The sequence below is a fragment of the Ovis aries genome, chromosome 24 (assembly GCF_016772045.2).
Source record: "Ovis aries strain OAR_USU_Benz2616 breed Rambouillet chromosome 24, ARS-UI_Ramb_v3.0, whole genome shotgun sequence".
Taxonomy (NCBI): Eukaryota; Metazoa; Chordata; class Mammalia; order Artiodactyla; family Bovidae; genus Ovis; species Ovis aries.
Window position 1 is genome coordinate 34,078,176 of NC_056077.1, and position 19,147 is coordinate 34,097,322.

Sequence of the window (19,147 nt, forward strand, 5' to 3'; positions counted from 1 at the left end):
TGATCGCCCAGAGAGCCAGACCTGTGTGGAAAGTTCAAATTCCCATCCCATTCCTCCCTCCCCTCCTTGGACATCACGGGACTTCAGGGGACAGGGCATCTAAGGTCACGGGACACCGAATGTGGGGTTTGGCCAGGGGGAGCACCTGCTCCCAGGGTCCTCCAGGGTCCCCTTTTCCTACCCATTCCCAACTTATGCTTCTTGCTTTATACCACATACTGCTTTGCCTGGGCTGGCTCAGGCCCACCCCCCATCCCAGACCATGGGTGACCCAAAGGGGAGATTCAGGGGAAAAGGCCAGGCAGGGGACAGAGCCCACTCCCAGAACCACCCCCACTAGGAGGCTGACGACACTGTTGTGACCCCAGTTAGGGGAAGCTGGGGTAGAGAGATTTGGGCTTTCTCCCTAAACACCAAGAATATTCCATCTCTGTGGCAGGCCTTGAGTGGGGGCCTAAGGGGTAGGGATGGGAGTGGCTTGGTACCAGAGGACTCTTGAGTTCTCCCATTTGGCAGAGGGAAAAACTGAGAGTCAGACTCGGACAGTGTTTTTAGCCCGTAAAGACTTTTAATTATAGGGGTTCCTTGGAGGGGAGAGCAATGACGAAGCTGGGGTGTCCCAAGAGAGAAAGTAGATGGGGAGGAACAGCAAGGCAGGGGGGTCCAGGGGTGCTGGGTGGAACTGGTCAGTTTGATCCGGAGGGACAGCCTGCGAACGTCTGGTCAGTTCTCACCCTCAGCAAGGCCGTGTGGGCAGAGAGAAGACTGATCGCATGGGCAGGAGCCCCGTGTTCCACGGTTCTGTGGGTGGAAGTCTCAGGGAGGCAAGTTCTGAAAGTTCTGAGAAAATACCTGTTCATGGTCAGAGCTGGCTGGCTAAGGAAAGAATGGCCTCAGGGATGAGTGAGAACAATCAGGACGCTATCAGGGAAAACTCTAAAGGAATTTCTGCAAGGTAGATATGTGGGGTGAAGGAGGGGGGGAGTTCTGCATTTTCGTCTTCTCATTCCCTAAATTCCCAGAATTTCTATTGGTCATAAAAAATCCTTTGAACTCTGGCCATAGGCTTTTTGCTCCAGGCTGGGCCCCTCTCCTCCCCTCCCAGCCAAATCCTTTCCTCCTGGGCTTGGATGTCACTGTCTCACCTCCCCGAGCCCTGCCTGGCCACAGACTTTACAACCTCAGTGGGGAAGTGGCAGAGGGAGGGAGGCAGGTGGGGGATGAGGGCGGGCACTGGGGGATCAGAGTGGGCTGGGAGGTTGCTGGGATACAGGCTGGGGCCACAAACTCAGGATTACCAGCCCCCCCAGGTGCCACAAAATAAGCTGGCCCGGGAGGTATCAGAGTGCCCCCTCTGTCTGTCTCCCTACTGGACAGATGGTGTTTACCTAACTTAGGAGGGATGGGGGTGGGCAGCCAGAGGGCTGGGTGCTTGGGCCATGTACCCTATTTGGGTAATGAGGCCTGTTGTGCCCTGGGGTAGTAGTCCCCTCACTCCACCCCAAAGCAAACACAGGAGCTGGGAGACCAGAGAGCAGAGGGGACCCAGTGACTCAGGTACTCAAGGGGCTGTAGGAGCCAGCCTGCCAGAGAGGCCCCCAGAGAGGCAGGCTCGGTCTTCTGGAAGACTAAGCCTTGGGGCCTCAGCCTTCCCTGTGAGCAAGAGAAGGCGGGCCAGAGGGGACTCGTATATTACCCTAGCTGGTGAACCATGCGGAAGGAGGGCAAAGGAAAGAGGGAGAGACCAGCAGGGTCTTGACCTCCTAGGCCAGCTCCTTGGGGGTGGCAGACTTGGCCTGTGACCATCAGGAACCTGAGAGTCAAGCCCCTCACCTGGCGGAGCCCAGTCCATCATGTGGATTTGATTGACTACCTGGGTCAGGGTCTCAGCCCCTGACCATCACTTCACCATCCTAGCTGCCTTCCTTTGGGCCCTGGTGGCGGTCGTGTTGTGCACACTCTGGGAAACAGTGTACCTTCCAGCTCAGTCCAGATTGCCATGCTGGGGTTTTGGGCCGGGCAGACACCAGACAGGCAGTGAAAAGGCAGCGGCTGGCTGCTTGGAGGTCGCCTCTGGTGAACCCGTTCCCTCTGTACTCAGACAAACCCGACCAACCCCCTGGGGGCTCAGGGGTCCAATGAGATGGATGAAGGAAAAGAAAACACAGGGCCTGAGTGAGATTCCACCGTGTGTCCTTGGGCACGTCCCCTTTACTTCCTGACCCTCAGTTTTCTTCAGTAAGAAATGGACAGACATTGTCATTCCAAGCACTGAGCTCAGAAACAGGTCTCAGCAGGTCTCGCCAGAGGAACACAGAGGCCTGGAGTGGGGCCTGGGAGAATATTTTAAAGGTAGTCATTTTAGGCAGGTAAGAGTGAGTGAGGGGCAGGATTTGGGGGTGGTCCCTCAAATGGCCCACCATAGATGAGTGCCCCAGGGCCCAGGAAGAGAGTGGAGCCCACCACCCCCCTTTAACTTTCCACATCTGCACCCTGACCCAGCCCTCTCCCTCTGACAGTGGCAAGCTGGTTTCTCCCAAGTGGAAGAATTTCAAAGGCCTCAAGCTGCTGTGCCGGGACAAGATCCGCCTCAACAACGCCATCTGGAGGGCCTGGTACATCCAGTGTGAGTGGGCACCACGGGCCCTGCAGGAGGGCTGACGCGGGGGCTGCCCTGGGCACCCTCAACACCGGCTCCAGCAGAGCACCTCAGGGGAGACCGGGGTCCCCAGCATCAGTACCCCTGGACAGCTTCTAAACCCAGAGGGTCGTGGGGCACATATCCGTCCCGAAGGTGCTCTCCACTGTAAAGCTGGGCAAAGCAGGAGTCACCCCTTAGAAGTCCTAAGAGAGTGAAACAGTTGAAAGCCCATTCTGCACCCCATTAGTGTAGTCAGGCGCCTCAAATGCCAGGGTAGAAAGAGGCATTCAGCACTATCTGGGCCAGTCACAAAGGGGAACTCAGATCCTGGTGGGTCTCCACCAGCTCTCCCGTGAGGTCCTTGGTGCCCCCTCTGCCATCGAGATTTGAGGGAAGGGAGCCCAGAGAGGCCACGTGGTCGAGTGGAAGGGACTCCGGTTTCAGAGTCACCCAGGGCTGGTTTCCCACCCTGTCTCTGGCCCTTGCTGGCTGTGTGACTGCAGGCAAGTTGTCTGACCTCTCTGAACCCATTTCCTCATCTATAAAAGGAGGCCAAGAGTCCTAACTTTCATGGCTGGCATGGGGATCACAGGTATGAATAGGCCTGGCACAAAGCTGGCGCTTAATAAACGATGGTTGAATCTGATGTACCCTTGAGGAGGTCACGGTCATTCATTTGGGGATGCAAAACCCACCCATTCCCGATGGCAGGGCAGCAGAGGCTGAGAGGCTGGTCGATCCCGTGTTGGACCTTGTCCCACTCAGTAAGGTCCTCCTGCAGGATCGAAGGCTGTGCTGAGCTGGGAACACATAGCCCGCAAGGGCCCACCCAGGTATTCTCTGTACTGGCCCCACTGGGTTCCATTCAAGCAGAGAAAAGGAGTGGGGTTTTTTTGTTTGTTTGTTTGGTTTTCTATTTGCCTTATGTGCCTGGCAGGTTCATAAATCATCTTACTTAAGGCTTCCAAGCAACCTGGGGAGACAAGTTATTATTACCCCCATTTTATGGATGAGCAGGTGAGGCCCAGAAGGAGAGTGACTTGTCCAGGGTGTTTGTGCTTAGTTGCTCAGTTGTGTCTGACTCTTTGCCACCCCATGGACTGTAGCCCGCCAGGCTCCTCCATCCATGGGGATTCTCCAGGCATGAATACTGACGTGTTCGGGGTGACGGAGCATAAAAGGAGCAGAGCTATGTCTGGCTGTGAGTTCAGGGCTCTCCAGCTCAGCCCAACACCCCTTCCACTGCTTCCAGCTGACTGGCTTCCAGGGAGAATGCTCAAGACAGGCCCTGCCCAAACCAGGAAGCTGGTGAGCTAGGGGGAGAAGGAGTCTCTAACTTCCCTCACCATCCCATGCCACCCTGAGGTTCCCCCCTCTAGGCTTTCCCTCCAAAGCAGGATGGGATGCAAACCCTTCTCTCTCTGCAGAAGGAATTTCTGACGCCAGCCAGGGGCCCTCACCCAGACTATAGCACAAGCTGATGGAAGGACCCCGAGTTCTGAGTCAGACAGGGCAGTTAAGTCAAGTTCTCACACGTCCTAGCTCTGGGAACTTGGGCAAGGCCCTCGCCTCCCCCAGCTGGAGCTTGTTCATCTGTAAAGTGGGAATCATAAACACCTTCTTGCTCAGGCTTGCTGTGGGTTTTCAGCAAGACGGATGATCCATGTCACCTCACAGGGCCTGGCACACACAAGGGCTCCCTTCAGGTGAATGCTGGGATTGATTACTATTACTGTGATAATAACAACAGCACACAGCAGGCCTGGAACCCAGTATCAGGCCTCCTCCTTCCTGAGCCCAGAAAGTTTGAAAGTGGGCTTCAGGAAACGTGGAGGAGCCGGTTTGCTGGGGGGCTGCCTGCCTCCTCCCCTTCACACTTGCCTCTTTTGGGCAGGCTCCGGGCCTCCAAGCTCCCTTCTTTTTCCACACCACCAAATCGTCGTATTACCTCTGAGCTCCCAGGGCCTCTTCTGGGCAGACCTGCCACCCTGCTTTAGCTTTTGTGATGTGTGTGCTTTCCTTGTCTCTCCCCATAAGCTGGGAGGTTCATCCCTGATCCTCCATGGGTCCCCTGTCCCAGCACAGGTGCAAGGGGCTAGGAGGCCACACGAACTGATGAACTTACCATTGTTAAGTAAAGCATGCCTCAGCCCTAGGAAGTCACATGATCCCTGCCCTTCCATCCAGAGCACAGGGTCACCGGGTTGGGGAGGGCAGAGCCTGACCAGGCCTGCTCAGCGCTGACTCTGTGGACCCTGGACAAGTCCGATCTTTCCTGGCTCATATCCTCAACGATGAAGCCAGGAGCAGAGACCCTGAGATCCTCCTTGCTCTCATCCCCGGGAGTTCACACAACCAAGGGCCCTCCCTTTGCTTTCTGTCCAAGCCGTGCTTAGCAACTGGGACAACTCCCATCCCCACTCACACAGGGATAGTCTTGGAGAATGCCCTTTAGGACAGAACATTGTAAATGATGCTGAAGGTCCCAATAAATTCCACGGTCAGGTGGTGCCCCCTCCTTTGTGTCAGAGGAAGCTGGCTGTGGGTTGAAGCAGGATGGGCCCCACGGACACCCCGGAAGTCCTCTTTGTCAAGATTGCCAGGAAAAGTCACTTCATTGTGGGGTGGGGAGGCGGGGTGGGGGGCGGGTTCCAGGGTTCTAAAGGCCTGCTGTGTGCCAAGTTCTGTGCCAGATGCAAGGATTTGGGGCTAAAGGGCACTGCCCCTGCTTTCAGTCCCAGCAGAGAGGCCAGCGTGCAGAGAGATGGCCGAGGCAGGGCAGAGGGTGAGGCAGGCGGGACCGAGGGGTTGTTTCAGACGAGGAAAGGCTTCCCAGAAGAGAGGGTGTCCTGAGCTATCCTGATGGGGGCATAGATGCGGGTAGATGAAGCAAAGGAGGGAAGGGAAAGGCATTCCACATAGAATAAAACCAGAGGGCTGCTGGGGCAGGGGGTGGGGTGGGTGTCTGGCTTCCAGGGGGGGCCTATGAAGGAGATGAAAAGGCAGGAGAAGCAGTGGGGCCAGTCACAGGGGCTTGGAAGTCAGGCTAGGGGGCGTGGACTTTACCTAGGAGGTTCAGGGAACCATGGAGGGTTTTAGGCCAGTACTGCCGGTGGTGTAGGAAGAACTGACCTGGCCACAGAGGAAGGTGAGCTGGAGAGGGTGAGGCTGGAGTCAGGGAGGTCTAGGTGAGAAATGACACCAGACCAGGGGGTGAGAGTGAGCATATGGAGGGGAGGGGAAGGTCGAACAAATGTCACACATCCTTGAGGTTGAGAGGGTCAGTCCATGGATTACATGCGGATGCTGGGAGGTGATGGGAGGTTGGGGCACTGGGAGGCCAGGTGGGCAGTCCAGAGGAGGCTCTGGCTTGGCAGGGAAGTCCCCAAACATCTGAGAGGGATGTTTTGAGACAGCCTAGTGGAGGTTCCCCCAGGCAGCTGGAAAATGAGTCTGAAGCTGCAAAGGAACAGGATGACAGAGGTTGGCCGGGGGTGGGGGGGGGGGGGGGGGGGGGGGGGGGGGCTGGTGGGGTGTGGTGGGCTGGCAGCAGGGCCAGGGAAAAGTGGTCAGGGAGAGAGGAGAACAGAGGGAAGTCTCCTGGGGCCTAGGGAGGAGGAGGGGGTTACCCTGAAGCCAAAGTCAAGGAGCATGGGGCTGGGGAGGGCCAGAGCCTTGAGTTCAGGAGCTGGGTCAGAGGGGTGAGTGTGGGAACAGATGCTGGGGTATAGGTGTGACCATGACACTGGGAGGCGTGGAAGTGGAGGTGGCGAGTGACAGCTCTTCCAGAGCTTGGGAGGCAAGCCAAAGGGAAGGTTTGAGAGGTAAAGGAGAGCCTGGCACTTGTTTATTGGCCAAAAAGGAGCCTGGGGAGAGATCAGGCTGGAGACAGGGATGGGAGAGGAGGAGGCGGAGAAAGGGCTCAGGCAGGTGGCCTGAAGCGGAGCAGGGATGGTTCTCTGAGATGGAAATGGGCACCCTGAGGCAGGGACCAGGGCTCTGGACCTTTAGCCAGCCAGCCAGACCAAGACCTTCTCTGGACAGTTCACTCCCTGTGGCCCCACAGTTCCCACTCAGCAAGCATTGCCTGCACACCTCCTAAGCTCCCAAAGGAGCAGATGGCACGTGGGAGGTTTGTGTCACAGGGTCTCATAAAAAAGGGAGATCTGGGAAGGCCAGAGCAGCCCGGAAGGCTTCCTGGAGGAGGTGGTACTTAATCTGAGCATGGAAGGCCTGGCAGGATTTCACAGTGTGGCAGATGAGGGAGCTGGGCACCCCTGACCTGGCCCCCTTCTCTCAGATGTGGAGCGGAGGAAGAGCCCCGTGTGTGGCTTCGTGACCCCCCTGCAGGGGCCTGAGGCTGATGAGCACCGGAAACCGCAGGTAGCCGAGACCAACTGGACCAATCAACTGCCGCCCCGCCAAACCCGGCCCCCTCCTGCCCCCCACTCCTCGTGCTGAGCGGGAGGGGACTGGGCCAGAGGGAGACTGGGGTGAGGGTGGGGTCAGTGCTGCCCCCGCACTGAGGCCCTTTCCTGGCCCTCCCCAGGCCGTCGTCTTGGAGGGAAATTACTGGAAGCGGCGCATCGAGGTGGTGATGCGCGAGTACCACAAGTGGCGCATCTACTACAAGAAGCGGGTCAGTGGGCGCGGCGGGAGGACCCTTCCCCTTGCCACCGCGTGGCTTGCGAGAACCCTGGGGGAACGCCCTCATCCCACACACCCTGCACCCCCACCCGCCACCGGCCCTCCACTAAGACCCAGGCCGACAGCGCCACCGCGTGGCCACAGGACCTCCTCGCAGCCTCCTTACCGCCGAAGAGCTCCTGAGGGGCCGCGAGGGATCCGGTGGATCTGGCGGGGAGCCCGCGAGTAGGGGAGGCCTTGGCGGGGAGGGATGGATGGGGGCAGGGGGTCCAGTGTCCCCCTCTGTGTGTTCCCGCAGCTCCGCAAGTCCAGTCGGGAAGGGGATCTCCTGGCCCCAAAGCAGGTGGGTGCTCCCTGGACCCAGAGGATGGACGGTCGCCTCTGGGTGGGCTAGGCAGTGGCGGTAGGATGCGGGAGGGAGGGCAGGGGAGTGGGCGTCGCCGCTGTCCTGTGGTTGCTGAATTGACCTCTTCTTCCCATGGAAGGGGCAGCCTTGGAGCGCAATAGTGGAAAGACCCCAAGACTTCTGGTTGACTAAGCAAAGTGGTGGGGAGGCATGGGAGAACAGAGGGCTGTAAGAACTGGACCCAGGTAGGCGAAAGTGCAGGAGACAGGAGGGGACCCTTAGCTCTTCGGCAAGCCCGTCTCAGTCTATCTCCTGGGGAGAGTTGTCAGAGGCTGTGCGGTGACCCTAGCCTTTTAGGCAGCAAACTTGAGTCCACCTGAGAGAGGATAGGAGAGCTGCCCACCTCGATGGCTGATCACCCCCTCCCCCCAGGCAGGGGGCGACCAGGAAGAGCCAGGGCCAGTGGGAGCGCCCTGGGTCTCCAGGCCTGGAAGGACTGGGGTGGTGGCGGTGGGGTCTCCTGGGGCTGCTGATGGTTCTGTCTCCCCAGGCGGAAGGGGGGTGGCAGCCACCGGAGCGATGGTGCGAGCAGCTCTTTACCAGCGTGGTACCCGTGCTGCTGGGGGGCCCGGAGGAGGAGCCCGGTGGGCACCAGCTTCTGGATCTCAATTGCTTTCTGTCCGACATCTCTGACACGCTCTTCACCATGACGCAGCCCACCCCCGCACCCCTGCAGCTGCCCCCCGAGGACGGTGAGGGCCTGCACCAGGGAAGGGAGGCCTGAAAGGATCCGGGCAGCCAGGGGCAGATGGCCAGGCATGGGCACCTCCACCCTGCCCAACACTCCTGACATCACCCCTGCCCCCTTCCAGCCTACGTGGGCAACGCTGACATGATCCAGCCAGACCTGACGCCGCTGCAGCCCAGCCTGGATGACTTCATGGAGATCTCAGGTGGGCCCGGCCCCGCCCCCTAGGTGGGCGGCCACAGGTCAGTGGTAGGAAGGCCCCAGTATGACTGAGACGTCATGCTGGTCCCAGGCCCCTCTGGAAGGGTAGATGATCCAGGTGATTTCTGAGGGATCTTCCTGGTCTCCTTTTGTGTCTGGGCCTTGGGATACAGCCAGAGTAGCCTCCGGTGAGATCAGGGTACCTGGCAGGGGACAGGGGATCAGGTCCATTGAAGCCACCAGCTCTGGGGAGTTCACAGGAAAGCATGGACTCTCTCAGAGGAGAGAAGGGCTTTGATCCCTCTCCTTTGTTTGAGCCTGTTTATTCGTATTTATATAACTCATTTTTAAGAACTATTTATTAAAGAACATTTCAAGCACCCACACAGGTAGGGAGAGAGAATCCCCATGGAACCCTCACCAACATCAACTTTTATCAACTCGTGGCCATTCTTCTTTCATCTAGAACTCACCCACTTCTCTCCTCCTACGTAATTTTCTTTTTTAATCCCAGGAATCTTATCTTATAAAGCATTCTTTAAAGTAGCCCTTTGCCCTACCTCCCTCTCCTGAGCCCCAGGGCCACCGGGCACTGGTGTCTCGTTTCCCTCCAGAGACGTCCCGTCTGTACAGCACACGTGGACAAATGTCTCTTGGTCTCCACGGCAGCTTTCTTCCCACTTTGCTTTCTTCACTCAGCTGTCGGCCTTGGAGACGGCTCCTGATGGTCACACGCTTAGGGTACTCCAGGGCCCAACCTGTCTCAGCCGAGGCCTTGGGGACACAAAAGGGGTTCCTGGCATAAAGGCTTGGTTTTGGTGACCCCTCCACTCTTTCCTGACTGGCGGGGTCCTGGGCCTGTCAGTTGAGAAGTGGCGGCCCATGGGGCGGGGACGAGGGAATGAGGAACCACCCCCACCCCTGCCTGAGGGTGGGGTGGGGGGGGGCATTGCAGGGCCCGTAGCCGTGTTGATGGCAGTGCCCCGGGAGCAGACCCGCCTGGGAGGGCAGCGGCCCCATCGGGGCCCACAGACCCCTGCCACAGGTAGGAGCCCAGCGGCCCCCACCCCAGGGCTCTAGGCAAAAATCTGAGCATCAGGCTAGGAAGTGCAGGGTGGCTGCGGGAGTGGGGTCTAGCTGGGGTGACCTGCCGTAGGGGGCCTGAGTCACACAGGGAGCGTCCGGAGCACCAGGGCCTTCAGAGCTGCCGCTCTGTCCCCCAGAGGTCCTCACTTGAGAGGAAACCCAGGAAGGGAGCCATAACTCTCGGGAGGGAAGGGGCTTCATGGGGGTGGGTGGGTGGGGTGCTCAGCAAGGCGATGGCAGGTCAGTGGAGAGGAACAGGCCAGGGAGGGTTCCCTGGGTGGCTGGGGCTAGGAAGTGACTTCTGCCAACCAAGGTGGGGTGGGGACTGGCTATGGCCAAGGGACCCTGGTGACTCGGGCCGGGCTGAGCTTGCTGCTCTGTGCGCCCCGCCTGATTCTGGGGAGTGGGCGGCAGCTGTCAGAGGGGCTGCTCTGAGACCCTGAGCATCCTGGGGCGATGGGATGAGGCCCGTGGTCCCCACGGGGCTGGGAGTGCAGGGTCTGTGGGCGTTCACCCTCCACCTCCTAGTCTTTCTGCTGAAGGGAGGCTGGAGGATCCTGACCTCGTGGCTGAGAAAGACACACAGCCAAACACAGACACAGCACAGGGCAGACATGTACACGCCAAGTCACACCAGGGCAGGTACACAAAGGCTCAGACAGAGCGACAGACAGCGGGAGGCAGACAGGCAGATGCTACGTGAGACAGACACCAGCCGCCCAGCAACACCTGGGCCCCACCGTCCCGTAAGACGCACAAATAAGACCCCACTGGGCTCGCGGCTTGATGCTGGCTTATCCTACTCCTGGGTTTCCTTCAAGGGGCCCCTGGGAGAAAGCCTGACCAGCTGTCTTGGCCGGGGTGGCTGGAGCCAGTGGGGTTGCCTCTGACCAGACCAGGAGGCCTTGGGAGCTGGTGCAGACAGAAGGCTTGCTCAGGGTCAGAGAAAGGTGCCCGGAAGGGAGCGGGTGGGCAGGCGGCGACCAGGCCCGGGATGTGGTTAGGCCACGGACAGCTGCTTCCCAAAACCAGAATAGCCTGGGGCTTACACAACCCCCACCTCCAACAATCTGGCTGCCCCCCACCCGCCAGCTCTTTCAGGCCTTCTAGCGCCCCCTCACCCCTTCCCCTACTCTGAGTCCACCCTCTGACCCTGCTCAGACCCTCTTAGGCCTCTCACCCCCGACTCCTGGCCTCCACCCTTGTAGCCCTACCCACTGGTCTTCCAACAAACCCAACTTGTCCCAGATCCACTGCCCTTCTGACCTCTTTCTCCCCCGACTCACTCTGTGACCTCCTGACACCCTGATGATGCCCTTCCCCATCGCAGACCTCCTCCCGTTGGACCTCACCCTCTCTCTCCCTGGCACTCTGTAGTCACCCCCTCCTCCCCCAACACACTTTCTATGTCCCCAGCAGGCGCAGACAAGGCCTGGGGCTCCCAGGTCTGGGGGTGTGGAAGGGGGTCCTCAGGAGCCAGTTTGGGTGCTCAGTGGGAGGGCTGCTTCCTGGGGTCCTGCTGACACCCCCACGCCCTTCCCCGGCTGTCTCCCACTCAGGCCCATCCCACTCAAGCATCCGCCACTGCTTCCCCTGAGTGAGACAGAAACTCTCCCAGTTTCACAATCTCCCCTGGAAGGCCCCCCTGTCTTGCCGGCCCCCACCCCACCGCCAACCCAGCCCGGGGACAAGGCCAGCCCGCTGCTTCCAGCCACGGCCTTAGCTCTGACGGCTGCCACCCTGTGCATCTGAATTCCAGATTTCTTCACCAACTACCGCCCCCCACAGACGCCTACACCGTCAAACTTCCCAGAGCCCCACAGCTTCGGGCCCATGGCTGATCCTGTCCTCAGCAGTGGGATCCTGGGCTCGGAGGTGCCCCCTGCCTGCTCGGGCATGACCCACCTCTCAGGGCATAACCGCCTGCAGGTGAGCTCACCCACCCCGCCCCACCCTGCCCAGCTCACCTGCCCACGCCCAGGAGGTCCTTGGGGTACTTCCTGGGTATGCTCTTGGTCCATCAAGAGAGAATGGAGGGCATAGTTCAGCTGGGGAGGAAAGACCCTCGTGAAGCAGGGCTGACAAGATGGTTGAGGGTGGGGGGAGGCTAAGGACAGAGGAGCATGGGGCTGGGCTGCTTGTTGGAGGGCTTCCTGGAAGAGGGGGTGGTTCTGGGCTTTGTGAATGAGTCAGGTTTGAGCAGAGGAGACTGGTAGAGGGTATGCTGGATGTGAGGAGAAGCGTGAACGGAAACATGGAAACCAAAGCTGAGCACGTGCCTTTAGGAAGCTGTGACTCGTCAGTTTGGCTCAGGACCTCCAGGCCCAAATCCGATGCTGCCCCCCCCCACAACCCCCGCCCAAAGCTAGGGTAGCTGCCTTTTTCCTCCGTCGTCAGACTTTTCTGGCACTGTCTTAGTTCGTTGTTTGAGAGGTCTGTCTGCTGGACTAGATGATGAGCTCCTTGCTGGAAGGGCTCTGCCCCACTCACCACATCCTCACACTTGCCACATTGCGTCTTCCCATCCTGAGCACCGTTCAAGCACATTCACAGCAGGCAAAAATGGTTGCCCAGTGATTGAACAAGTCAGTGAATGGATGAGTGTGTGAATGGGTGGGTGTGTTGGAGAATAGATCGCTGGGTTGTAGATGGGGGTAGATGCTTGTACTGTTGGTGTATATATAGCTAGGTGAGTGGTTCGTTGGGTGGATGGGCTGGTGGATGGATTCGTAAATGGATAAGTAGTTTGGTGGATCAATAAAGGGCTTGTCTGGCGGTTCAGATGTTAAAGAATCCACCTGCAATGCAGGAGACCCAGGTTCATTACCTGGGTCGGGAAGATCCCCTGGAGCAGGGAATGGCCACCCACTCCAGTATTCTTGCCTGGAGAATCCCATGGACAGAGGAGCCTGACGGGTTTACTGTCCAGGGGGTTGCAAAGAGTCAGACATGACTTAGCGACAACCACGTGGTACATGGTGGATCAATAAATGGGCTGGTGGATGGATATGTAGCTGGTGGATAGATGGAGGGACCATGGAAAGGTTGGTGGGTGAGTGAAGGAAGTTTAGGTGGTTGGATGGATTGGTGAATGGGTTAGTACCTGGAGGACTGGTGGAAATATAGGTGGATGAGCTAGCTCACAGATGAGAGAATAAATAGGTGGATGGATGGAGGTTGGATGGACGGATGGATGGATGGGTTGGTGGATGGATTGATAAATAACTTAGTGAATGAATGAGCAGGCGGAAAGATTGATGCTCTTTCTCATGCTTAAATCTGTGTATAAATGTGCCCCACTCTTTCCCCTCATTAGATTGTAATGTCCCTGATGTGTGTGTCTGAGGCCAAGGACTATTCAGCTCCCACAGTGCCCAATCCAGAGCTCAGCCAGGCAGGAGGCTGCCTGGGAGGCCCCCAGAAGGCCAGCTCTCTCCCCACTTTTTGTCCCCCAACCAGGCTCGGAGCAGCTGCCCTGGCTCCCTGAACTCCAGCACCTACCTGAACTCTGATTTCCTCCTTCCTGGAGACCCCAAGCCCAAGCTCCCACCCACGCCTGCACCCCCACCCCTCCTCCAGTACCCTAGCCCTGCCAAAGGGCTGGGCCTGGAGCCCTGTCCCCCGCCCCCCTTCCCTCCCATGGCCCCGCCCCCTACTCTAATGCAAGAAGAGCCCCTCTTCTCGCCCAGGTTCGCTTTCCCTGCCGTCCCTCCTGCCCCGGGAGTGTCCCCGCTGTCTGCTCCCACGGCCTTCCCACCCACCCGGCAGCCTGGCCCAGGCCCCGCCCGCTTCCCCATAGACCTGCTACCCTCTGGCTATTCGGAGGCCCCATTTGGGCCTCAGTTCCCGGTACCCCAAGGCACGCGGCCCAGAGGCAAGTCCCCTGCCCCGACCCCCAGAGGGCGGAAGCCCGGCGCCCCCACCGTGGCCCCTGCCTCTGCCAACCCCACTGCCACTGCCGGGAGCAACAACCCCTGCCTCACGCAGCTGCTGACAGCCGGTGAGTCGGGAGATGGGGACCCAGTGTGGACTCCGAGAGCCTGCCGGATTAGAAGGTGGGGGGTGAGAGGCTGGCTCAGCCAGAGGTCCTGGGTCCTTAACCCTGAACCCGGAAGGGGTATGGGCTATTAGGAAGGGAGGGGTGGGGCTGGGAGATGATGGATGGGGCCCCCAGCATGCTGTCTGTGCACAGCCAAGCCTGAGCAAGGCCTGGAGCCACCGCTTGTGTCCGGCGCTCTCCTTCCGCCCCCAGGGTCACCGGTAAGACAGCGGGCACTGGGAGGTGGGGCTGCACCCCGGGCCTTCACCCCGACTCTCTGCCCTTCTCCACCCCAGCAGGACACTCTCCCCGAGTTCCCCTGCACCTTCTTTCCCCCAACCCCGGCCCCCACACCACCCCGACTGCCTCCGGCCACCCCGGCCCCTCCCAGGCCCCTGATTGTCCCCAAAGTGGAGCGGCTCTCGCCCCCAGCACCCAGCGGTAAAGAGGGGTTGAAGGAGCTGGTGGGGGGGGTCGGTCTGCGGGGTGGAAGGAGGGGAAGGGGGATGTGGGGGACGACGTCTGGGGCCAGGATGAGAGGGACAGGGCCACGGGACTCTCTCCCCTGTGTGGGTCTGTCTGTGAGTCCATCTGTCCCTGGCACAGGTGGTGAGCGGCGGCTGTCTGCGGAGCTGACCTCGCTGCCGGGCCCAGGGGCCCTGAGCATCCGTATCTCTCCCCCGCAACCCATGCTGAGCCGGGGCCGTCCAGACAGCAAGGTGGCACCCATTCTCTCCCTAAGGTCTGTTTGCTCTACCCCAGGCCCTCTTGCGCTCCCTCCCAGGCTCACGCCGGCTCTCTTGCCTCTCCCCCAACCTCCAGACAGAAAACCGGCGCATCACACACATCTCTGCGGAGCAGAAGAGGCGCTTCAACATCAAGCTGGGCTTTGACACGCTGCATGGGCTGGTGAGCACGCTCAGCACCCAGCCCAACCTCAAGGTGAGTGCCCAGGCCCCCCAGCCGCACGTGGACCCCCTCCCACCCACCCAAGACCAAACCCCCAGGCAGTCCACACACCCACTGGCCTCCACCCTGCCCAGTGCCTCACCCCGGGGCCCCAGTACCCAAGGCCGCCCTGGTTGGTGCTGCCGTAGATGAGCAAGGCCACCACGCTGCAGAAGACGGCCGAGTACATTGCCATGCTGCAGCAGGAGCGCGCAGCCAAGCAGGAGGAGGCCCAGCAGCTCCGGGACCAGATCGAGGAGCTCAATGCCGCCATCAAGTAGGTGGGGGCGGGGAGGGTGTGTAGGGCCAGCAGGGGGCCTGCTGCCTGACTTCCCGCCCTGACCCACCCCGCGCCCCCAGCCTGTGCCAACAGCAGCTGCCTGCTACTGGGGTGCCCATCACACACCAGCGGTTCGACCAAATGCGAGACATGTTCGATGACTATGTCCGGACCCGCACGCTGCACAACTGGAAGTTCTGGGTAGTATCCTCACTGGGCCAGCAGTTCGGTGTGTGCTGCAGCCAGATCAAGCTGTACCTGACGCAGTCCCTGCTCCCCAGGCCAGGCAGGGTCTCAGGGCTGCTCCTGGAGGAAGAGGCTCCAATTCCACCCCCTCCTGCCAGCCCCCTGGCACCTTGGCCAGCAGCATCGCCTGGTGATGGGCTGGGAGTGGAGGGAAACTGAAGGGGAGTCACTGGGTGAGAGGACCACAGCCCTGCCCTCAGAAGGTCCTAGGGGCAGTTTGGGAGAACCCAGTACTGGAGAGGGTTGCCATTCCCTTCTCCAGGGGATCTTCCCCACCCAGGGATTGAACCCAGGTCTCCTGTATTGGCAGGCAGATTCTTTACCATCTGAGCCACCAGGGAAGGCCCAAACTCTGAATAAGATGACTGGGGTGGACCCTCGGGAAGACTTCGAATCTCTCACTCCCTTAACCTGGTCGCGCCCTTGACTGAGCCAGAGCAGGAAGCCCAGGGATGGGGGCTAGCCCAAGGAAGGCCACGGGGGAGCTGGCGGAGGGAGCTGAGAGCCAGAGAGCTGCGGGAGGACCTCGGCAGACGGGAGGGCGGCTACAATAGGGATCCTTGGGGTTCAAGGCTGGACAGTGGTTGGAGATCAGGGCTCCATGTGAAGTGGGTGAGGGTACCAGCCAGAGGCCAGGTCTGCTCCTTGACCTGGCTCCAGTTCAGCATTCTCATCCGGCCCCTGTTTGAGTCCTTCAACGGGATGGTGTCTACAGCAAGTCTGCAGAGCCTCCGCCAGACCTCCCTGGCCTGGCTGGACCAGTATTGCTCCCTGCCTGCTCTCCGACCAAGTACGTGCCTGCCCAGCAGAGTGTCCAAGCCTCATAGCAGGGGGCGGGGGGCCCACCCTGCTCAGACCCCAGTCCAGCCTGTCCTCAGTATAGCCTAGACTTTTGTCCATCCCCCACCACGCTCCGGGGTGGACCACTAGGACACCCGCAGACAGAGCTCCTAGGAGGGGCTGACTGACAGTCTTGCTAACTAATTCCTCCCCTGATCCTTTTGTCTTTAGCATCCAAGTATAGGATGACCCCTGACCCCGGAAAGTGTCTCTCCCTCTCCCTCTCTCTCTTTTTTCCCAGCTGTTCTGAACTCCCTACGACAGCTGAGTACATCCACCAGCATCCTGACGGATCCAGACTGTATACCTGAGCAAGCCACACGGGCAGTCACAGAGGGCACCCTTGGCAAATCTTTATAGTGCTGGACAGACCCTGCTGCTCACTCAGCTACCCTGGGGCTACTTTCCCTGGGCACGCCCCTCCTGCCCGGAGTCCTGGCTGTCAAGCAGGGTTCCTGCTCATCTCCCGGAAGCCGGGAAGAACTGTGTTCCAGTCCCTGTTATACTATAGCAACTAATGCTGTGATCTGGGCGGGGGTGGGTAAGGGGGGGCTCTTCCTCCCTCTTTAGACCTCCATTTTTCAGTCTGCAACATGGGGATGGGGAAGCTTTGAATGGAAGAGGATCCCAAGGCCTTAGCAGCTGTGGTACTTGGGAAACTAACCTGGCAACTCAGAGAATTTGAAAGAGGGAAGGGGGTGATGCTTCCTTGTCAGTCCCACCTGCTCCCCCAACAGGTGGGGCCCCAGCCTGTGTTTCTAAGCAGGGAAACAAAGGCGGTTCCTTCTCTGTGCCCCTCCGCTGGTAGGGGAAGAGGCCACAGGGTGACATCCCTGGATGAGGCCAAGAAGGTCTGATCCCAGGAGAGAGTGGGCAGGGGTTGACCAAACCAGGGCAGGTATCTGGTGTGTGTGTGTGTGTGTGTGTGTGTGGATACCTGTGTGTGTGGATACATGTGTGTGTGTATTTTGTAAAGAATTCTTGATCAATAAAAACAGAGACTGTCAGGGACTGTCAGCGTGTCTTGTTCTGGGATGGAGAGTGGTTGTGGCCTTGTAGAGGGCCTTGCTGGCCACGAGGGACCTTAGCTTGTCCTCTGAGCTGGAAGCCCCTGGAGGGCTTTGACTGAAGGGTGGGACAAGATCAGAGGGACCTTAACAGGATCCCTCTGGAGGAGAGTTGAGAATAGGCTGCAGGGAGTAAAGGGTGGAAGCACGGAGACGCTTCCCGGGTGGCACTAGTGGTAAGGAACCTTCCTGCCAAGGCAGGCAGCTTCAGAAGCTCGGGTTTGATTCCTGGGTCAGGAAGATTCCCCTGGACGAGGGCATGGCAACCTACTCTAGTATTCTTGCCAGGGAAATGCCATGGACAGAAGAGCCCGAGCAGGTTCAGAGAGGCTCGGCACCTGCCACGTGGGAGGAGGGCAGGGCCGGGACCACGGGGTGGAAGCGACAGGGCCGTCCATCGGAACCATCCAGGAGGAGAAAGCTGCCTTGGGGGTCGTGACCACCCCACCATGTGAGATAATGCAAGCAGAGGGTGGGTGGCCGCCGGGTCTGGATGTCTTAGCAGGAACTGATGCTGCAGATGGGGAGCTGGGGTAAATGGCCCCAATACTTCGAGCCTTTCATTGATCCTTTTCTTTTGTTTTTTAGCCACACCATGTACCTTGAGTGGTCTTTTAGTCCCCCAACCAGGGACTGAAGCCTCGCTCCCTGCAGTGAAAGCATGGAGTCCTAACCCCTGGACCACCAGGGAATTTCCTTTCATCGACCCATTTAACAAGTATTTGGTACTTGCCTAGTGGTCCAGTGGCTAAGACTGGATGCTCCCAGTGCAGGGGCCCCGGGTTCAATCCCTGGTCAAGGAGCTGGATCCCACATGCCAGAACTAAAAGATCCTGCATGCCACAACTAGGACCCGGTGCAGCCCAGTAAATTAAAAAAAAAAAAAAAAAATTTCCTGAGGGCCTACTATGGACCAGATGGTGGCCTTGGCTTTTCACTCATCCTGCCAGAAAGGTCCCCAGAAGACATCCCCTTGACCCTGTGTCCCCGTCTAGATGCCACCTTCCCTTAAGAGAGTCTACACCTGCCTTGTCCCCCTCCTCCCTTCCCACTTGCCTCCAGCCCCTGCCTTTGGGCTCCTCCTCCCTCCCCACTTCCACCCCAGCCTCACCCCTGCCCTGACTCTGCTCTTTCCAAGGTCACTTGGCTCCCTCACTGCCAAATCCAACAACCACTTTGCAGTGCTCCCGGGGCCTTTGGACCTCTTTCTTTAAAAAAAAAAAAAAAAAAAAATTAAAAAAAAATTTATTTGGCTTTGCTGGGTCTTAGTTGCCACACGTGGAATCTTTAGTTGCGGCATGTGAGAGATCTAGTTCCCTGACCAAGGATTGAACTTGGGCCCCCTGCTTTGGGAGTGTAGACTCAACCCCTGGACCAGCAGGGAAGTCCCCGGACCTCCTTTATGAATCACTCTTTTCCTGCAAATCCCAGGCTCTCCTTCCTCCCCGCTGGCAGTGACTTCCAGGCCCTGCTGTGGAAGCCTTTTCCCCCAGTTCCACCTCCAGTCCCTTCCTCAGCCCCATTCCCTTCTCACTCTATGGGAAGCTCCCGGCCCTGCCATTGCCTCCGGCCTCTCAGCTGAGGGCTTATTTTCCTGTATCTGTGCTGCCCACCACAGCTCCGTTAACCTTGAAAGAGCCAAAACAGAGCTCAGCATCCCCAAGACTGCAGCTCACAGCCTTCACCCTGTAACCTGAACCTTTCCATGCTCCCCAAGCCCAGGAAGGGCACCACTATCCAGACACTTGGAAAACAGTTGTCTTCAGCTCTTCCCCACTCCCCACTGCCCTCTGGTCTGTTACCAAGGTCTGGCCAGTTTGCTGCAGGAAAATGGGGCATGTCCCAGGCTGGGATGAGCCTCTGGATCAGACCACCAAGTGAGTGTCCTTGGCTTTGCACGGGAAAGAATTCAAGAGCACCCGGGTAAAGTGAAAGTAGGTTTATTGAGAGAGGTACACATTCCATCTGGAGTATTAAATGGCAACCCACTCCAGTATTCTTCCCTGAAAAATCCCATGGACAGAGAAGCCTGCTGGGCTACAGCCCACGGGATAGGGC

At 59.0% G+C, this 19,147-nt stretch overlaps 1 protein-coding gene across 6 annotated transcripts in view; it reads left to right on the forward strand.

The window, feature by feature from the left end:
* Window positions 1-17,029, forward strand: part of MLXIPL (MLX interacting protein like) — a 32,435-nt gene extending 15,406 nt beyond the window's left edge. For 2 of the 6 annotated variants that reach the window (XM_042239777.2, XM_042239776.2), the window contains exons 2-15: window positions 2,520-2,626; window positions 7,191-7,280; window positions 7,587-7,631; window positions 8,185-8,386; window positions 8,507-8,587; window positions 11,429-11,598; window positions 13,129-13,669; window positions 13,862-14,149; window positions 14,315-14,427; window positions 14,531-14,650; window positions 14,806-14,933; window positions 15,017-15,140; window positions 15,843-15,972; window positions 16,264-17,029. In XM_042239777.2, the coding sequence (XP_042095711.1) occupies window positions 2,520-2,626; window positions 7,191-7,280; window positions 7,587-7,631; window positions 8,185-8,386; window positions 8,507-8,587; window positions 11,429-11,598; window positions 13,129-13,669; window positions 13,862-14,149; window positions 14,315-14,427; window positions 14,531-14,650; window positions 14,806-14,933; window positions 15,017-15,140; window positions 15,843-15,972; window positions 16,264-16,382 (2,258 nt within the window). In that variant the 3' untranslated portion in view covers window positions 16,383-17,029. Of the gene's footprint in view, window positions 1-2,519; window positions 2,627-3,747; window positions 3,950-6,941; window positions 7,025-7,190; window positions 7,281-7,586; window positions 7,632-8,184; window positions 8,387-8,506; window positions 8,588-11,428; window positions 11,599-13,128; window positions 13,670-13,861; window positions 14,150-14,314; window positions 14,428-14,530; window positions 14,651-14,805; window positions 14,934-15,016; window positions 15,141-15,842; window positions 15,973-16,263 lie in introns of all 6 variants that reach the window. The other 4 variants (XM_042239778.2, XM_027961300.2, XM_042239775.1 and 1 more) reach the window with 4 other exon arrangements.
* Window positions 17,030-19,147: the final 2,118 nt, after the last annotated feature.